Source organism: Diceros bicornis, chromosome 4 (assembly GCF_020826845.1).
Source record: "Diceros bicornis minor isolate mBicDic1 chromosome 4, mDicBic1.mat.cur, whole genome shotgun sequence".
Classification (NCBI taxonomy): Eukaryota; Metazoa; Chordata; class Mammalia; order Perissodactyla; family Rhinocerotidae; genus Diceros; species Diceros bicornis.
Window position 1 is genome coordinate 42,962,367 of NC_080743.1, and position 19,612 is coordinate 42,981,978.

General features: G+C 55.1%; 1 protein-coding gene across 3 annotated transcripts; it reads left to right on the plus strand.

Moving 5' to 3' along the window:
- Window positions 1-275: 275 nt before the first annotated feature.
- On the plus strand, window positions 276-19,328 carry CSF1 (colony stimulating factor 1). 3 transcript variants are annotated; one of them, XM_058538736.1, is made up of 9 exons: window positions 276-569; window positions 3,788-3,910; window positions 5,161-5,223; window positions 6,788-6,958; window positions 10,155-10,302; window positions 11,511-12,517; window positions 13,062-13,114; window positions 13,459-13,517; window positions 17,187-19,328. In XM_058538736.1, exons 1-8 carry the CDS (start codon window positions 531-533, stop codon window positions 13,502-13,504), a joined length of 1,650 nt encoding a protein of 549 aa, XP_058394719.1. In that variant the 5' UTR covers window positions 276-530; the 3' UTR covers window positions 13,505-13,517; window positions 17,187-19,328. The 3 variants fall into 3 exon arrangements, with proteins under 3 accessions (XP_058394719.1, XP_058394720.1, XP_058394718.1); XM_058538737.1 differs by having other exon boundaries at window positions 353-569; window positions 12,387-12,517; XM_058538735.1 differs by lacking the exon at window positions 5,161-5,223 and having other exon boundaries at window positions 353-569.
- The last annotated feature ends 284 nt before the right edge of the window (window positions 19,329-19,612 follow it).

Sequence of the window (19,612 nt, forward strand, 5' to 3'; positions counted from 1 at the left end):
AAAGAGAGGGAGCACGGGATCCGCCTGGAGAGGGCGGAAGGAAAGGAAAGGCTCTGTCCAAACCGGCTCGTGGAAGCGGGGAGGCGGGGGAGCCCGCGTTCCTTTTCTGAAGGCTTCGGAATTGAGCACGGAAAACAGGGCGACTGGGACGACAGGCGGGGAAGACCAGCCGGAGGGGTGGGGGAGGGGAGGCGGTTCAGTGGGCCTCTGGAGTGTGGGTCTGTGTCAGTGCGCGCGCGCGCGCGCGTGTGTGTGTATGTGTGTGTGTGTGTGTCTGGCGCCTGTCCAGGGTGATTTCCCATAAACCACATGCCCCACAAGTCCGCTTAAAAGGCTGTGCCGAGGAGCTGGCCAGTGGAGTCGGGCTCGGGGAAAGTGAAAGTTTGCCTGGGTTCTCTCGGCGCCGCCGCCCGACTCTCCGCACTCCCGGGACGGCAGCGCGGCCCTTGGCCGGGGCGCGGACTCGGCAGCAGCCAGCGAAGGAGCGAACGAGGGCGGCCGACGCGCCGGGCCGGGACCCAGCTGCCCGCATGACCGCGCGGGGCGCCGCCGGGCGCTGCCCTCCCACGGTAAGCGGCGGCCGCGGCGCGGGGCCCGGCCCGACTGGGGAGGGAGCGCGGCCGGTGCGGCTCCTCGGAACCCACTGCCGCCTGCCGAGGCTCTCCCGCTGCGGCCGCGGGCTCCGGTTTCCTTCCCATCTTTGCGTGCGGACTGCCCGAGGCGCTGAGTGCGCTCGGGCTGAGGCCGGTGGGGACCGTGCAGCTACTCCCGGGGCTGTGGCACTTCCCTGGAAAAGGAAAGGGTGCTCACCCCATTGCACGGAGGGGCACACTGAGCTACCCCCTGGCAGGACAGAGGGTTCGCAGCTGCGGGCAGAGGCTCCGCGTCAGACAAGGGGTTCCTGCCTTTTTCCCTTCTGACCGACCACTGCCAAGCGACAGGCGGAAGGGCTGTGCCCTGAGTGGGATGCCTTTGCCGGTGGGCATCTTCCTCAATAGCCTCCCACAGACTTCCAGGCCCTGCTGGGGAGTGGGCACTTCTGGATGAGGAAAGTTCAGGCGTCATCCAGCTTGTAGACCGCCAAGGTCTGTGCCCAGGAACCTGCTGGCAGGAGGAAGGAGAGCGGCAAGCCACTACTTGTTCCAGCTCACAGGCAGGAGCTGTTGGGGACTCTGGTGGCTGGATCAAGTCTGTTTGCAGGGGACCAGATCCCAGAGTTAAATCTTTTTGTTGCAAAATCTGGTTCAGTCTGTTGGGGAGATCCTGGGCTTGCTGGTGGTAGAGGAAGGTGGAAAGAGGGTTTGGTGGTGCAGAGCTGTCGACAGGGGCTGGGGGCTGCTTAGGACTGCATGGGGAATATCCTGTGCCAACAGTAGGCAGTAGCTGCTGCAGCTTCTAGAAAGTGCAGGGTGGCACTGTTAATGAACAGTGAGTGGTCTCCCCATGGGTTTGCTTCTGGGATCCCTGGAGGAGAATGGGAGGAGAAACCCAGCCGGATAGAAGAGGAAAATATTTGGAGGGTAAGGTAGAGGGTTGCAGGTAGGGTGAGAGGGAGAGGGAAGAGCAGATCCATAGGGGAGGAAGAGCCCAGCTGAGAGAGGGGAGATAGGGTTGAGAGGGGAAATCAGGAAGGGTAAACTGATAGGCAACAAGACAAAGATAAAAAGGGGGCTGGAGGTGAGACCATGAGGAAAGGAAAGGTGGGAAGAAGAGAGGGCTGGTTTTAGACTGGGGCAGCCCAAGGGTCCATGCATGCCAAGGTCTCCCCAGGGACTTTGTTGATGGGGAAGATGGAACAGGATGGGAGGCAGGTGAGGATGGACAGCGGGCCTGAGATGCCCCAGCATCTCTCTGAGCCTGCAGCAGAGATTCCTTCCTGGCTGCCCCAGAGGCCAAGGCTGGTGGGTGGGAGGAAGAAAGGAGAGGGGAGAAGAGCCAGCCCAGCCAGATGCAAGCTAGAGTGTTAACCCTTGGGTGCCTGTCCAGGTCCTCCTCTGAGGCAAAACTGGAGCCCCAGGTGATGGGGTGGTCCCCTTTGGCCACCTTCGAAGTCAGCCTCCCACGTAGTGGCTGCACTCTCCCCACACCGATGCCTGAAATAGCTCCAAAAGCCAGGCAGCCCCTGGGGTTAAGCATCGCCCTGACCTTGCTGTCTTCAAACATCAAATTATGAAGCGCCTGTGGCAAGGTTGTCTTCCTGACCAGCCCCTTCCCCACGGGCCCTTTTCTTGATGCCACTTACACTGTGAGTACAGAGCCTCAGTGGCAGCCAGCCTGGGGCAGAGACATACCTTCTGCATGGCCCAGTTTCCTTCAATGGGCCGTGATCTGGAGGTTCCTGAGAGCCTGGGCAGCCATTCCCACCTAGGGCTACCTCCTCAACTGCCCAACAGAGCCTAAAGTTCCCCCCACGACTGTGCTTCCTTTTCCATGCTCTCTGTCCCCCAGGTCAGGCCAGGACCCTCATCACATCCCTGTGTTGAATAGCACTGGGCCATCCTGTGCCTCTTCCCCTCAAGCCTCCCCCTCCCTCTTTCTGCCATCAACTTCTCCCCATCTTTCAGGGCCTCGCTGAGGCCCCTCCTCCCTGCAACACTCCTGGTTGCCCAGCCAGGGCCTCTCCTCCCTGGTAAGAGCTGGCAAACATTTGGGCTTTTAGTTATATGTAAATCAGCATGTTGTTTTGGACTGTTTGACAGCCTCCCTGTTTTTCCAACGTGCTATTTGTTCGCGTATTTATCTCATCATCTTACTGATGCAGAGCACAGAGCCCAGGAAGGTGCCAGCCCTCACCCCACCCTGACAGCATTTCCCTGAATCTGGGGGCATCAGCTGCCAGGAGGCCACCTCCAGCTGGGAAAAGAAAGCCCAAGTGACTTTCTCTGCATCTGGCTCAAGAACTGGAGACCTAAGGCTAAGGGGATGTCAGTGAGGAGGAGGGAGAGATGACAGGGGTCCAGAGCCAGGCCCATCACTCTGGGGGTGAGCAGCTATTGGGCCATGTAGGTGCTGAAAGAGGGGAGAGAGCTCAGAAAACTCCCTTGCCATGGTAAGAGCTGGCTGGCTGAAAAGACTGATGGGCCTCTGCTAGGCACGTGCCAGCCAGGGATGGTCTAGAGCTGGCACTGCTGCCTCTGATTAATTGGTTGGGCTCCTTTTAACACACATACCAAAAGGTCCTCCAAAAGGTCCTTTGGGTTTCCAAAGGTCTCTGGTGTGGGATAGGTTCCCAGTGAAACTGAGTTTGAGCCCCTGGTTTTTCCAGTAGCAGAGCCAGACCTGTGTGGAATAGGGCGGGAGGAAGGGCTGGGCCCAGGGGAAATGTCTCTGGCTTGAAGTCTGGAAGCTGGTACATGAACATGAACTTGAGAGGAGTGTGCAGCTCACAAGATGCCTGGCTCAGTGTTTAATGTTGCAGGGACAGAATAATGGGTAGATGCAAGACCTGCACTCAAGGAGTTTCCTGTGTAATTGGAATTTCGACTGGTAGGCACACGTCCCATGTCCTCATTAGAAGTTCAATGTGTAGTAAGGCTTGGCCTGGGTTAACCTGGGAAGGCTTCTTGGAGGAGACAACATTTGGTTTGTTGTCGAGGGAGAGCAAGTTTGTGCCGTGGCTCTTAAGAAATCCTGAGAAAGCTGGATTTGGGGAATGCTGCATCCTGGGGTGAGGGGCAGAGCCTGTAGCATTGTAGGTATGAGGTCCTTGTTTTTCCATCCTCAGTGGGGCATGGGGATTTCTGGGGAGAGTGAGAGCTGGGGAGAAATGATACCCTCTCTATCACAGACATGGCTGTGCCCCTGGCTGCTGCTGGTCTGTCTCCTGGTGAGCAGGAGTATTACCGAGGAGGCGTCGAAGCAGTGTAGCCACATGATTGGGAATGGACACCTGCATATCCTGCAGGAACTGGTGAGTGTGTGGTCATGCCTACCCTACCTACTTCCCACTGGGGAAACTGAGGCAGGAGCCAGCGGGCAGGGTCAAAGAGAGGAGTTCCAGGCAGAGAAATAGGGCTATGTAGGACATGGCTCATGGCTCCCACCTAGCTCCACTGATGCTTTCCTCGTTGACCTTTTCAAGGTCACGGCCTCTGACCCCCCAACTCTGAAGCCCTCTCTGACTCCCATGCAGGCAGTAGACAGGGTGGGCTTCCAGCTGGTTGCCTGGGTTAATGATTGCCTGGAATGTCAACCGTGGACTCTGAGAGGCTTGCAAGGCCTGCTCTCCCTCAGCAGGATGCTTCCTCTGAGGAGCCAGCCCAGCCTGCCTGCTGTGTCCAGATGTTGCCTCCAGCTGTTGACTCCCAGATGTACCGCCAGCCTGGCACCAGAGCCTAAGCCAGAGTTGGAGGGGAGGTTCCTGCCTGACTCCCAGCCCTCCACCCTCACTTCCCTGGCTCTTGCCCGAGCCCTGGGGCTGGGATGGCCTGCTCACCCAGGCCATGAAGGAGCCCGTTCCTCATTCTAATAGGGCTGGCAGAGTCATCAACAATTCCAAACGTGGTTCAGCCAGGCAATCAGGTTACTGTCGTGGTTGCTATCCTGCTCAGAAGAGAATTTACCATCCCCCTGGCCAGCCAGGCAGGATGGGGCACCACTGGCTAAAGCTAACTCCAGGGCCCTGAGCTTGGAGCCAGCAAGCTGGGCCTCCTGCCTTTCTTACCCCTACACTTTTCCTCCTGCATGTAGCTGGTGCAGCAACCCAAGGTAGACCAAAAGCCACAGCATTTTCTGAGGCTTAGAATCACAGAACCACTGCTCTGGGGGCCAACAAGGGCTTTAAGGGCATCCAGCCCTAGCCTCTACAGATCCTGAATTCCCAGAGCTTGTCTAGCCTCTTCTTGAATTCCTTCCGGGACAGGGAGCTCACTACCCTACACAGGAGATTATGTCCTATATCCTCTATTAGATAGCTCTTCCTTATAACAAGCTGTCATCTGTCAGATTTCATGGAGTGGGAGGTAGAAGAAGGAGACTTCTTGTTCTTCTATAGCCCTCCCCTGGGCATGTGTAAGGCACAGATCTTCCCCTAGCCTTGGCCCTGTCTTTCCAGGTGTGGTTTGGGGGAAGGTAGATGAGGATCAAACCCTGATCCACCCAGAAACTCTCGTCCCCCTTCTTAGGCAAGCTCAGCCACCACTGGCCTGCTCTCTCTTACAGATTGACAGTCAGATGCAGACCTCGTGCCAAATTACCTTTGAGTTTGTAGACCAGGAGCAGTTGGTGAGTTATGGCTATTTACAAGGCCCGTGTGCCAGCCTCTGTGCACTTTCCAGGGTGGGTATTTGTGAGAGCATGAAGGCAGGAAAAATCCCAGAGCTGGGCAGGGTGAGGGGGTGAGGATCCCTGGGTGCTCAAGTCTGGGGTGTCAGGGTCCAGGCTCAAATCCCCTGCTGTTCCCTTCTCCTGGCCTGGCACATATCAAGGTCTTAGCATGATGTGCCAGGCACTTTTCGTATTTCATCCTGACAGTACCAGTATGTGGTATACCAATCTTGTTTATTGTCCTCAGAAAGGTTAAGGGAGCATAGCTAGTAAGTGGTGGAGGCCTGATCTGAACCCAGGCAGGTTGGCTCTAGGGCCTGAGGCAAACCAATACTTCTGGGTCACATGCTTTGCTTAAGGATGACAACTCCATCCAGCAGACAGACCAGCAGCCAGGGAGTCAGTCCAGCCCTTTCCCTCTTCTCCTACCCCACACCCAACCAGACACCAAATGTTGCTGCTTCTGCCTCCCAGCAGCTCTGGATTCTACCCCAACCCCACCCCATCGGTTTAAGAGCCTCCTAAATGGCCTCCCTGCTTCCAGTGCACGCCTCATACCGCCACTAGGGGGAGCTCTTGGAACCCCCAGCTTGTTACCTTCATTTCTCTCCCCCAAACCTGTCAGGGGCCCCTCACTCCAGGAGAAAGCCCAGGTTGTTTAGCCTGGGGTTTACAAGCTCCAGTCTCCATCACACAACTCAACCCATACCCCTATTCCCTGATCCTTCCTGCCTTCAAGCCTTTGCACAAGCTCTTCCTGATACTTGTAATGCCTTTCCAACTGCCCCCACCCCAGCCCTTATTCCACATCTACTTATCTTTATGCCCCCATGATGCCCAGAAGATGCTCTCATCTCTGAGCTTCTGCACACCTGACCCATACACACTTCTCTTGGAGCTGGAGACCACCTCACAGTCCAAAGAAAGCCTCAGGATTTCATTCACTCACTCACTCACGCCTTAACGAGCATTTACTAGGAAACTTTTGGACCAGATGCTAGGAATACAGGATTAAAGTAGAGTTTCCGCTGAGGCAACCACCATCTCCTTAGGGAGACAAAACACTGAGGTTATTCTTGGCACCCTGAGGTGGTCCCCAGTCCCCCTATGGCCTAAAGGATTAGAAGGAGCCATATGGTAAAGGACTTTTTGTGAAAGCAAGCCAAAAGAGAGACAGAGACCCAGAGAGAAGTCCCCTAGAACCCTCCCTCCCTGTGCACCCCCACTCTGATTAAATCTTCATCTTCCAGAAATCCAAAGATCTCTCTACTCAGAATCTGCGTTTCCTTCCCTCTACTCCGATCCCTAGCAGTGTCAGATCCCAAAGAGAGAGGATGAAAGACCAGCTGAGGGCAGCGTTCTCCTTAGTGCTGGCGTGGTGTGGCCCCACCCCTCAGGGGTAGGGGTGGGGGTGGGGCAGGCTGCAGCCCTCCATCCACCTGGGATGGGGGGCATCTGGTACACAACATGGGTTCCCAGGCTGCAGCGGCCAGACCGTAAACTCCAGGTTCTCGTTTTACAGAAAGATCCTGTGTGTTACCTTAAGAAGGCATTTCCCCTGGTGCAAGACATAATGGAGGACACCATGCGCTTCAAAGACAACACCCGCAATGCCAATGTCACCATGCAGCTCCAGGAACTCTCTCTGAGGCTGAAGAGCTGCTTCACCAAGGACTATGAAGAGCAGGACAAGGTAGGAGGGTCCTGGCAGTGGGACACTGAGTAAGGGCAGAGGGCAGCTGTGGTGGTACCATCCTGCCCATGTGCACAGAGTCCATTCACTTGCCTCACCCCATGTCACTGTTCACGCACTCTCTCATTTATTTATTCATTCCACAAACCTTTGCTAAGGACTCACTATGCAGGAGGCACAGTGCTAGGCCTTGACGATGTCTTCGTGAGCGAGAACTACATGGTTCCCACCCTCCTGGAGCTTATACTGTGATTAAGCGAGGTTGGCAGCCATTAAACAAACAATGACACAGTTTGGTTTGGTTTGTAAATAGAATTACAAACCATAGGGACTATTCATTCAACAAATAACTGACGAGTGCCTATTGTGTACCAGGTACTGTTGTAGACACTGGGAAACAGCTGTGATCAAAATAAACGAAAATCTCCAGATTCGTGGAGCTTACAGTTGGGGGTGGTGAGACAGTTAACAAAATATATAAGTAAAATACGTTGTATGCAGGCTGGCAGTAACTGCTTTGCAGAAGAGTAAGCCAGGGAAGGGGCGACCTGAAGTAGGTGAGGGAGGGAGCCTTGAAGGAGAACCACATGGGGCTGAGAGAGAAACGGGGCTCTAGTTTAAAAGAGAAGAAGGCAGGGAAGCCTTCTGAGTAAGAAAATATTGAGGTCCCAAGATGAGTAAGAGTTAGGAAACAATAAGGCCAGTCAGACCATTCCAGAACAGGGAATGCTATGCACAAAATCCTAAGGTCAGCAGGACCGTGCACATTCAGGGACCCAAAGGGTGGTCACATGGCCAAGGCATGGAAGTGAAGGGGAGAGAAGCGAGGAGGCAGGAGCCAGGTCACCCGGGGTCTTAAACATGTGGGATTTTGTCTCAAGTGCGAGGGACGCTATGGTGAACGGGCGAGTGACCTAATCTAATTTACACTGTGAGACCATTCTGGTGCAGTGCAGAGAGAGGACTGTAGGGAGCAGCAGTGGAGGCTGGGAGACCAGCAGGAGTCCATCTGTGAAGCCAGAGGACTGTATAACATTGCCCATGAGAGGAGAAACAGGCCCAGGAAGCCAAGCATTTAGGAGTCAGGCAGAGGAGGGGGACCTGGCAAGGGACTGAGAGGAGCAGCCTGAGAGATAGAAAGAAAACTGGGAGAGTGTGGCATCACTGGGCCCGTGAAAAAGAGTGTTTCAAGATGGAAAGAGCAGGTAACTTTCTCTAACGGGGTTGAAAAGTCAAGCAAGATAAAGTGTCTGCTGGATTTAACAATATGGAGGTTGCTAATTGGAGGCAGGTGCCAGATCAGGGCGAACAGAAAGAGAGGAAATGGAGACAACACTGGAGGAATTGGGCTCCAAAAGGGCTCAGAGAGACAGCCAGAGGGAGTGTAGGATTAAGGGAGGAAACATTTTTTAATAAAAGAGGTATTAAATCTGTGGTTTTCCAGTGTTAGGATTCATAAAAATCACTGGGGAGCTTGTTTAAAATGCAGATTCCCAGTGTGCACCCCTAGAGAGTCTGACTCCCTGGGTCTGCAGATGGGCCCAGGAATCTGCATTTTAACAAGCCACCCACCCTACCTACTCCAGGAGGGCGGGAGGGAGCTGGTGAAGCTGGAGGAGCTAGCCCACAGCAAGAGTCTCCTGAGAAGACAGCAGGAAAGGGACTCAGAGCTCCCGAGGAGGGAAGGCACGTCCCCTGGTCCCCTGTTGAGACAGGCGGGCATCAGGACCTTGGCTCTGACGGTCCCTGTTTCCTCTGTGAAGGATGAGGTGAGGTATGAGGGAGACAGAGGTTACCTCTTTCTTACAATGGGCCTGACGGAGAGGCTGGAGAAACTGTTGTTTGACTTTACAGATGAGCAAATGAGCCCAAACTGGATAGTCCGTTTGGCCAGTGCCACCTAGCTGGTCAGTGAGGGAGCTGAGCCGGGTCTGCTCGTTCATACACTCCTTCATTTATCTGGTGAACATTTATTAAGGGCCTGCTATGCACAGGCCGTGGGCACACAGCAATGCCTTCAAGGACTTCATAGCCTAGTAGAGCCCACGGTTCTTCCCTGTGCAGCATAAGGAAAAATTTATTTGGAATTCATCAGCAAGGAGGCTGTAGATGAAGCCATGGGCATGCATGGCCTTGTCTGGTGTGAAAGGAGAGGTGGGCCCACGACTGAGCCCCAAGGAATGCCAGCATTTAGAAGTTGGGTGGAGGAGGGGAGCCTGGTAAGGACCCTGAGAAGGAACAGCGCAAGAGATGGGAGGGAAACCAGGAGCATGTCAAGCTTCTCAGAATTCCAGTGGGTGTGAGAGCCTGGGTCCCGTGTGCAGAAAAGAGCAGCTCAACAGACACAGCTGGGGCAGCCTGGGCCTCCTTCCAAGACACCAATGCTAGAGAAGGACCCACAGTCCCGGGGCCTGCTTCAGGCCATTTTCCATACCACAGCAGGATGATCTTTCTAAAACTCGAGTCTTGTCGTGCCACCACCCACCTCTCCAACAACCACTGAGATGTTTTTTCTTTGCTCTCTGGATAAGGTTAACAGTTGTTGACATGGCCAACAAAGCCCTGCAAGACCTGGCCCTTGCTGACCTCTCTCAGTTGCATCTCTCACCACTGTCCTCCTAGATGGCAGTACTGTCGCCACTCTAGCCTTCTTTTAGTCTTTCAACATTTCAGGCTCTCTCCTGCCTCAGGACCTTTGCACAGTCTGTTCCCACTGCCTGAACAGCTCTCTCCAGCCCTGCTTCCTTTCCTGGTTAACTCTTGCTCATCTTTTAGTCAGTTCCTTGGGGAAATTTCCCCTGAGCCCTTATTTAGTTTCCCTTATTATACATTTTCAGATCATTCAGTACTTCTTCATAGGACTCACCACATTGTAACAAAGTGTTTAATGCCAGTGCCCTGCTGGACTCAGGGTCCAACTTGGCCAAAGACCTCCTCTCTCTTGTTCATTGCATGATTCCCAGATAATTGCCATATGCCTGGCACATAAATATGTGTTAAATGATCTGTGAATAAATGTCATATCTCAAGACCTTAGGACCGATTCTACTGCAAACCCAGGGGAGAGAAGAGGGAGAAAATGAAAGGGAAAAAGAAGACAGGTATGAGAAAAGCCAAGGGAGTTTGAGACACAAGCTAGAGACATGGGGGGAATGCTCATCCTCACCAAAGGGGGCCCTGTTCTCCTTCCTGCCAGGCCTGTATCCGAACTTTCAATGAGACGGCCCTCCAGTTGCTGGAGAAGATCAAGAATGTCTTTAATGAAACACAGCATCTCCTTAAAAACAACTGGAACATTTTCAGCAAGAACTGCAGCAACAACTATGCTAAATGCTCCAGCCAAGGTAAGCACCGAAAATGCCAGCAAGCTTGGGAGTGGAGGGGCGGGAGCGAGGGTGGGGTGGGGGTAGTATGGAACTGAGCAGGGATTGGGAGGTGAGATGTGGGGCTGGAGGGACCCCTGGGAGGCAGCCTGGCTGCTACTTGTGCTCCTGTGTGTGTAGATGTGCTTGTTTTGTGTACATATGTGGCTTCATGTACCTCTGGGTGGTCCTAGGCACATGTCTTTTCTGACATGTGTGTGCATGCACACCTACATTTGTCTGCATGTCAAGGCATCAAGAAGCATCATGCTGGTGGCTGTGAGATTAGAGAATGGAAAAGGGGGCCCCTCTCGGAGAGCCCTGTAGGCATGGAGGCTTTCCCCACCGGCTCTGCAGGCTGGCCGAACACCTGGGGAGTTCCATGGAGAGAGCAGAGGCTCCATCTGGGAGTCAGGGCCCTTCTCCAGGAGCCCTGCTGCGGATCACCAGGATACCCTGGCTCCAGAAGTACCCAGGATGCCTTGAGTGTCCCCTCAAGGGACAAGGCTGGATTCGAAGTCTGAGCATCATTCAAACTCTCCCAGTGCTGGCCCAGCTGCACACATGTGTACCCTACGTGTCCTCGTCTCTGCGTCCTGTGCCACATGTGCCCTCCTACATTCAACCTTGCTCCCCGAGGCAGGGGCTGAGGCCCTGCGACCTGCAAATGGCCAAGTCCAGTCTTGTTGCTTCAGTCCCAAGGCCTCAAGCCTTGGCCACATTCCAGGCCCAGCCTGTTCCCACCTGTGGCTGTGGCTGCATGGCCCCTGGCTCTGCATGAAACCACCTTGCTGCTTTCCAACCGACACAGTGTCCTTGGGGCTTGAGAGTGTCTTGTGTTAGTCCTGGAGGCCACTGCTCAACTCCTAGCTGGCTGCTGCTCCCCCTTGGCTTGGCGTCTAGCCAGCTGGAACCCCAAGACGGGCTGTTCTCTGGTCTTCCCCCAGTCTGTGCATCTAAACCTGCTCTTTGCTCTCTGCCCAAAAGACCCTGCAGTCTGCACCTTCCCTGCCTAATGCCTGTGTCATGAGCATCGGCTTCAGCCCTGTGCTCTCTTCAGCCCCAGGGCTGAGTTAGGGGATAAGGGGCCCCCAGACCCCTCTTGACCCCCTCCGGGAAAGCTGTGCTGGAGGCTGGTGACTCTATCTTCTCCCCGTCTTTCTCTCTCCCTCTCTCTGTGGTTCTTTCAGATGTGGTGACCAAGCCTGATTGCAACTGCCTGTACCCCAAAGCCACCCCTAGCAGTGACCTGGCCTCTGTCTCCCCTCAGCAGCCCCTTGCCCCCTCCATGGCCCCTATGGCTAGCTTAACTTGGGCTGACTCTGAGGGGACAGAGGGCAGCTCCCTCTTGCCCAGTGAGCAGCCTGTTCACACAGTGGACCCGGGCAGTGCCAAGCAGCGACCACCCAGGAGCACCTGCCAGAGCTTTGAGTTGTCTGAGACCACAGGCATCGAAGGCAGCCCCACCGGAGGTTCACCTCAGCCCCACTCCTCTGTCGGGGCCCCCATCCCTGGGATGGAGGACATTCCCAACTCTGTGTTGGGCCCTAACTGGGCCCTAGAAGAGGCCTCCGGAGAGGCTAGTGAGGGTCCTGTACCCCAAGGGGCAGAGCTTTCCTCCTCCACGCCGGGAGGAGGCAGCGTCCAGGCAGAGACCACCAGACCCAGCGACTTCCGCTCAGCATCTTCGGCACCCTCCGGATCAGAAGAGGGCCAGCAACCAGCGGATGTAACTGGCACCCCACTACCCAAGGTGGGCCCTGTGAGACCCACTGGCCAGGCCCAGAGTCACACATCTGAGAAGACAGACCATCCGTCTGCCCCGCCCAGAGACCGCCAGGAGCCAGGGTCTGCCAGGACCCCATCACTGCGCATGCAAGGCCTCAGCAGTCCTTCCACCCTCTCTGCTCAGCCAAGGCTTCCCAATGTGCTGCCCCTTGGGGAGCTGGAAGGCAAGAGGAGCACCAGGGATCGGAGGAGCCCTGCAGAGCTGGAAGGAGGACGAGCAAGTGAGGGGGTGGCCAGGCCTCCGGCCAGGTTTAACTCCATTCCTTTGACTGACGCAGGCCATGAGAGGCAGCACGTGGGACCCTCCGACCCCCAGCTGCCCGGGTTTGTCTTCCACCTGCTGGTGCCCAGCATCATCCTGGTCCTGCTGGCCGTCGGCGGCCTCCTGTTCTACAGGCGGAGACGGCGGGTAAGAAGAGCCCCATGAGGGAGAAGAAGGCATCTCGTTGGGGCAGTGGCACAGCCTGGGTGGAGGAGCAGGTCGGAGGATGACTCAGTTTGGCCTGGGTGTTTCACATGCTGAGAGACAGGAGGCTGACTGAGCACAGAGGATGGGAGGTTGAAATGGAGGGTTCTTCAAGAACGGGGAAGGCTCAGACTGTTAGGTCAATGGGAAGGGACTGGCGCAGAAGGGAGTGGGAGAGAATATCTTTGGGTTATAGCGAGATGAGAACCCAGGTGGGAGGGGAGACAGAGGAGGAAAGTGATGCTGTGTGAGTGTCAGGGCAGGGCCTTCACTGGAGGTCCAGAGCCTGCACTCCCAGGATAGGAGACAGCCTGCATGTGGAAAGGAGACAGGGCATCGTCAGCAGAGGTCCTCAGGAAGCTCCCCTGGCCCTCTAGCTGATCCCCACTTCTCGGTAGCTGTGGGAGACTTTGGTAACTCTCTCATTGACTCCCAGGGAAGCCATGTCCCCCAGCTCCTCAGTGAGCCTGCTCTTTTCTGTCCCCAGAGCCATCGAGAGCTTCAGACAGTGGATTTTCCCATGGAGCAACCAGAGGGCAGGTGAGTTTTGCAGGGGGCAGGTGGAGGGGACAACTCTGATAGGCACTAGGGGCCTACCTTGGTGTCTATTTCCCCTCTATATTTGGGGAGATTTTCTCCCACTTGCTCTGAGGAAATGGACCTGAGAACAGGACGCGGGGTGGAGAGGAAGAAGGGTGTCTCTTCTTTCCTAGATATCTGGGATTTTTCCTGATTTCTTCTTAGGGTTAGGCAGTTCTATGTCTTCAAAATCTGAGAGGGCTGGAGCACATGTTGGGGGCAGAGGGTTGGGGGGAAAGATAGGGAGTCCCCTCACTCCCCGGCCCCTGCTGAAGTCTTATGCCAGCCCTGTGCTCTGCCTGCAGCCCCCTGACCCAGGATGAGGACAGACAGGTGGAGCTGCCAGTGTAAAGGGAATCTTAAGGTAAGACGCTCATTTGGATGTCTCTCCACTCCTTAAATTAGCTCCACCCTTTCCAGTCACCCTAACTTGCTGGTGATGCCACCATCTCCCCTGAGGCCCACACACTTAACTCCTTCCCCTCCCTCCTACTCCCTTCCCCATGCACCACAAGGGCCAGCCAACCCTCTCCCTTCTGGGTCCTCAGGTCTCCCCACTGCCCCGCCATTCCCTCCACCCTATCTGAGGCCAGGCACTATTACCTCTGCATTGGGTTATTATTTCTGCATTGGGCTTCTAGTCTTATCCCCACCTTCCATCCCAGAGCAACCAAAATCCTCTTGTGTAAGGTCTTTACCCTCCTGGGGAATTTCAGCAGCTCTGCATCACCAACCACTTCAAACCCAACATTGTCCACTTGGCTCCCAAGCCCCTCCAGCAGCTGTCCCTAACACACATCTCTTGCCAGCTTCCCCTCTGTTTACACCATGGTTTGACCCTTCCCCCAAGCTAAGATCATTTCTACCTCCCTGCTTTTAGATTCATGGAGCCATAGAACCGTAGTCTTGGAAGGGCTCTTAGAGGTCATTTGGCCTGGAGTCCCACCCCAAAGGGGCCTCCCCTTTCTGCATCCCTGGCAGGGAGTCAAACAGCTTCTGGTCATACACTCTCAGTCCCAGAAAGCTCCCTGCCCAATAGCACTGTGAGGGAGCCCTTCCTCATGTGAGGCGCCCCTGCCCCCTCCATACTGGTCCTCCCTCCTATCCTTATGGGAGCCCTCGATATTTCAAGTCAGTTATCTATGTCCCCTTTAAGAATTCTCTAAGCTAAATGGCCCAGTCCCTCACACATTCCTTATATGATATGGTTTTCAGACCCCTCACCATCCTGGTCGCCCTCCTTTGGACACACTCGTTTGTCAGTGTCCCTCTGAAATGTGGCACCCAGCCCTGGACACAGTGCTCCAGATGTTGTCTGAGCAGCTGAGAGTACAGTGGGACTGTTACCTCCCTTGATCTGGACAGTGTTCTTCTATTCATACAGATTAAGACTGCATTAGTATTTTTTTTTACAAGTGCATTGTCTGTTGTCATATGTAGAGCTTGTGGTCTATTAAAACCCCTAGTTCCATTTCCCATAAACCTCTGTCAAGCCAGACTGTAGTATCTTGTACTTGGGCAACTTAATTTTTTTAACCAAAGTGCAGGAGTTTATATTCATCCTTGTTAAAGCCACTTTGTTGGTTTCTGCCCATCACCCAAGCCTACTGAAACTGTTTTAAATCCTAATTCTGTCTTCTGAGCCCTCCCACATGTGCTTCCTGCACCTCGATGAGTGCCTTCAAATGTCTTCACCCACATTGTTGATAAAGATGTGACCCTTATTACTCCTCTCACCTGGCTCCCCAATCCAGGAGGCCCACAGCCCTCCTCCCTTCCTGTCCCTCAGCCCACAATCACCCCACAGGAAGCTTCCTGATTGTCCCCACCACCCTCTGGTTGCTCCTTTAGTTCATACCACTCTGCTCTTTTGTATTTGGTTAATGCTATATCAACTTGCACTTATTTGGACGTTGTTTTTATACATTTTAAACTCTTATTTTATGTGTATATGCACATTCTGCACCCCTAAGAAGGCTGTAAGCCCCTTGAGGGCAGGGACTGTGTCTTCTATTTTTTTTGCATTTCTTTTTCTATTCCGGGTTCTAATACAGAGAGGGCTTCTCCACACTTGCCAAGAACTCAATAAATGTTGACTGACTGGCTTCAGGGCTGACTGATCAACTGACCCTGGCCAGCTGTCTAACTGACCAGCCTTCTGGCTGACCAGTTAACCAGCTAACTAATTGACTCTGACTGGCTGACCAGCTGGCTGGGTGACTCTGACTGACCAACTGACTAGCTGGTAACTGCCTAACTGGCTAGTTGTTAATTGGTGAGCTGATTGGCTAATTCACTAGCTGGCTGATTGCCTGACTGATTTGCTTATTAGCTGGCTGGTGACCCGTTCAAGTCACACCCCATGCCAAATGCAAGCAAGCACCTTAGGGCCTTCCCATGTGTGAAGTGACAGGTCTGGGCCATTTCTAGAGACATAAAGGATCTGGCAAATGCTCAACAACAGGGGAGCCTGTTTAGAAAAGAGAAAAAGTAACACATCTGGAATCTGGGGGTCCACTTTGTCAGTAGGGTAGACTCAGATGGGTGAGTGGGTCAGATGGGACACTGGCAGGGCTGTGAGGATGACCCAGACCCCCTCAGGACTGGTAAGCAGAGGATGGACCGAGGTCCCTGGGGACTTTGTGGCTCAGTACTGCACCACCCTGACTGTTGCCAGCCTCTTGCCTTGGTCTTGGCCCTCTGCCCCATCTCTGCACTCCCACTCTCCTTTCCCTGCCCGCCTATTCTCAGGCCCTCCCAAACTTTCCTCTTCCTCCGCTCCCCTTGTAGTCTTACAATCTAAGTTGTACTTGGAGAGGGAACCCAGGGCAGGGGCCACATCCAGACCCTCCTTTGGATCAGTAGGTCCAGCCCTAGGGTGGTCTCCAGGCCAGGCACCTGAGCCTCAGGGAGATGCACAGCCAGACCCCAGACTGACTGCCACTCTGATGAGAGAGATGAGAGAAGGACCCTCAGGAAGGAAACACGGACACCAGCCTCTCCACTCCAAGCAACCAGGAGATAGGGGTAGCGGGCTGGAGCTTACCTGCTTGGTCCTTCTTCCTTCCTGACCCCAGCAGGGCCTGTGGCCCGGCTGTACCCAGCATGGCTCATGTCCAGTTTATGATTCTCCCTTCTTCCCCCTCCAGATCATGGGAATGGGCTGGGAGCCAGAAGCCATGGTCCCATCTTTCCTTCCTACCCATCCCGGGCTTTGCCAGTAGGGCCTATGGACAGACAGGGAGGGAAGCTCCACACAAGGTCCAAAGTCAAACTGTTGGATGGAGTCCAGGGGATTTCTGCTCTGGGAACAAAGCGTTCTGAGGAGGCCGGGCAAGGAGAAAAGATGGGGGAGGGGTGGGGAGAGAGCAGGGCCCAGACTCCCATGGATGAGGCGGGGAGGCAAGTCCCTTGGCCCATCTGGGAGGAGGCTGGGTTGCTTAGGGGTTAGCATGCCAGATGGCAGGGTAGGAGTTTCCTTTCCTGGAACCACCTCTAATTCTTCCTCTTCAGTTATCTCTGCCTTGCTGTCATGTGTGATGACCCTCTGTGATAAATGGTATGGAGGTGGGAAGGAGAAATTCCTCTTCTTTGCTAGAGTTAGCAGGATTCACTTTTGGTTCATTGGACCAAGGCCACTGAGATGGCCTTGCCTGAGGAGGGGTCTAAAGACACTCAAGTGCCTGCTTCCCTCCCTGTCAGACTCCTCTGCTCGAGCAGTGACACCTCCCCAACCCCCAGCCTGCTCAGAACTCCGCCAGGCCCGTTACCTCTCCCTGTGGTCCCTGGTTCCCCTGGAGGAGGTAGGAGGTGAGGCCAGTCTGTCCAGCGGCTTGGGCTGCTGCCAGAGAAAGCTGCCTGTTCCCTTGTGGTGTCTGGGGTGGCTGGGTTGGCGAGGGAAAGATGGGAGGAAGTCCTGCCTGCAGCACCACCAACAGCCCACAGGAACGTTCCACCTCCCCCACCCATGTCCTCAGCGACCCCTCCCTCCACTCCTACTCGGCTGACCAGCCTTTCTTTCTCTCCTCTACAGCTGGGCGCACAGGACAGTCTCTCCATGGGAGGAGACATATGGGTTGTCCACCAGCACCCCTCCCCAGCCATTCTCCTGGGAATGTGGCCTGCCCACCATGAGTACTCCTGCCTGCCAAGACTAGACCAGAGCAGCCAGGCTGGGGTCCCTCTGCCCTCGACCCTCAGGCTGTGGACTGACTAAGAGAGGGCTGGAGGATGCCCCCCATGCTGCTGATATTTATCGTGGGCCCTGGAGGCTCCCATCCGCTTGAGGGAGGCTGGCAAGCCTGGCTGAGGACCCTCTGCCCCTCAGAGGCTGTGTCCTCCTCCCACTCCCCTCCAAGCCACCACCTGGGCCAGGGACCCAGAGGCCTGTGGGATGTGGCAGAGCAGGGTGGGCGCCGAGGAATGGAAGAGCTTGTGCCCAGAGGACCTGCCTGGTGCCAAGGGATCCCAACACCGACAAGCAGGGACTTGTCTCCAGAGAGAGCAGCATGATATTCGCAGCGGGGGACAACATCGGCTGGATTTCCTGTAAAGGTGTGCAGCCCAAAAGATGGGAAGAGAAGGCCTCTGGGCCTGCTGGTCGGCACTGACAGCCCAGAGGGCGTCTACAGCCTCCACTCACCTACGTGCCCTCTGCTGGTTGCCAGGCAGAGAAGGGAGGCCAATCCTGCCCTCAGGACCTGCCTGGCTTGGCTCGTGATGCCAAGGGGAAGTTCAGGCTCTGGCCTCTGCCCCACCTTCCCTCCAGCCCTGCCAGAGCTTCTCCCGGAGGCTGCACAGAGGCTCCCCTCATGAAGGAAGCCATTGCACTGTGAATACTGAACCTGCCTGCTGAACAGCCTGCCCCGTCCTTGCCCATGAGCGAACATCCGTCCGTCCTCCCACCCCTCCGGCCTCTCCCCATTCTCCTACACTGAGTGCCTGAGCTGGCCTCACCTGTCTGTCAACTGAGGGAGCCCCTAAGCCCTGACCTTCTGCTGACCTGGCTCTTACTCTCCCAGGCGTAGATCAGGGTGGGAGAACAACCTGGGCCACCAGCCAGAGCTGGTCTTTAGGCTGCATCGTTCGCCCAGATTTCTGCATCTTGCACTTTGACATTCCCAAGAGGGAAGTGACTAGTGGGAGGGAGAGAGGGAGGGGAGGGCAGAAACAGACACAGAGAGAGGCTGTAGGGTGAGCTCTGACTGAAATGGGTCTTCGAAATTATGGGTGAGCCCCTCAGGTCGGGGAAGGCGTCTGTACCCCTGACCTCCAGCCCAATCTCCTTCCCGGTACCAGGCCCCTGCCCCAACCACAGCCACAAGGCTGCTGCCAGCCGGTGCCTGGGGCTGAGGGGGTTGTCCCTGTCAGCAGCCCGGTAGGCAGTGATAGCCACCAGGTCTCACCCCACCCCCTACTACCACCATCTCTCTGACCTGGCAAGCCAGGGTGGGAGAGGGACCAGGAGGGTCCAGGCGTCAGCTTCTAAGTCTGCCTTGAGGGCCTCAGCTTTCTGGGCCAGCCCATGGCCATGGCTCTGAGAGCTGGGCAGCAGGTGACAGGGCTGCCGATTGTCCTTGATCCCTTTGTGCTGCTGTGTCCCTCCTCTCCTGCTGCCTGGGGTGGCCCTACCTGGCCACTGGGCTGGAGCCCATGAACTTTCCTTCCTGCCCTTGAAAGTGAGGGTCCATTGGCCCTTGCCTCCCCTCCCCTGTGGCTGTCAGCTGAAGGAAGGGCAACGGAGAAATTTTCCCGTGGGGCTCCTTCTTCTAGTCACAGACTCTATATTTGATGCTAGGAAATATGTATTTAAAAGTGGAAGGGAAAAAAAACACAGAAAAAAGGCATTTCTCCCCGACCCCCTAGCCTTAAACATATAGTATTTTAAAAATCAAGAAATCAAACTCAACCCATTGTAGTAGCTCTTTGTGGGCACTTGGTGACACAGGAGTGGGAGGGGCCCCAGAGCCACCTCTGGGTGGCTCCCCCAGCTACCTGCCAGAAACCCTTTCTTTTTTCTGAGAAAGCCGAGAGGGAACATTGGCTCACACACTGTGAGATTTTGTTTTTATACTTGGAAGTGGTGAATTATTTTATATAAAGTCATTTAAATATCTATTTAAAAAATAGGAAGCTGCTTATATATTTAATAATAAAAGAAGTGCACAAGCTGCCACGTGTGAGTCATGGGAAAAGTTGCTTTTGGGGTGTGGGTGGCAAAGATGGGGGTGGGCGGGCAGCAGCTGCTGGGTGAGCCCCAGCTCAGAAAGCTTTTTCCAAGATACATGGGGAAGGAGGGTTCTCTCCAAGTTCCAGCCTTGTTACCAGAACCTCCTGCATTATTGCTGTCCCAGACACATTCATCTGCATATCTGTTTAATAGGAAAACGGACAGAAACCAGCCAAACCTCAGGCCTGGCCACTGGCCCCTGCTCCAGCCCAGCCTAGCCCAGCCTGGGA

Excerpts from the sequence above, each read along its gene's own strand:
- CSF1 (XM_058538736.1), top strand. The coding sequence starts at position 531 with ATGACCGCGCGGGGCGCCGCCGGGCGCTGCCCTCCCACG. Across the intron at positions 12,518-13,061 it reads TCTACAGGCGGAGACGGCGG|AGCCATCGAGAGCTTCAGAC; the intron begins GTAAGAAGAGCC and ends TTCTGTCCCCAG. Across the intron at positions 13,115-13,458 it reads ATGGAGCAACCAGAGGGCAG|CCCCCTGACCCAGGATGAGG; the intron begins GTGAGTTTTGCA and ends CTCTGCCTGCAG.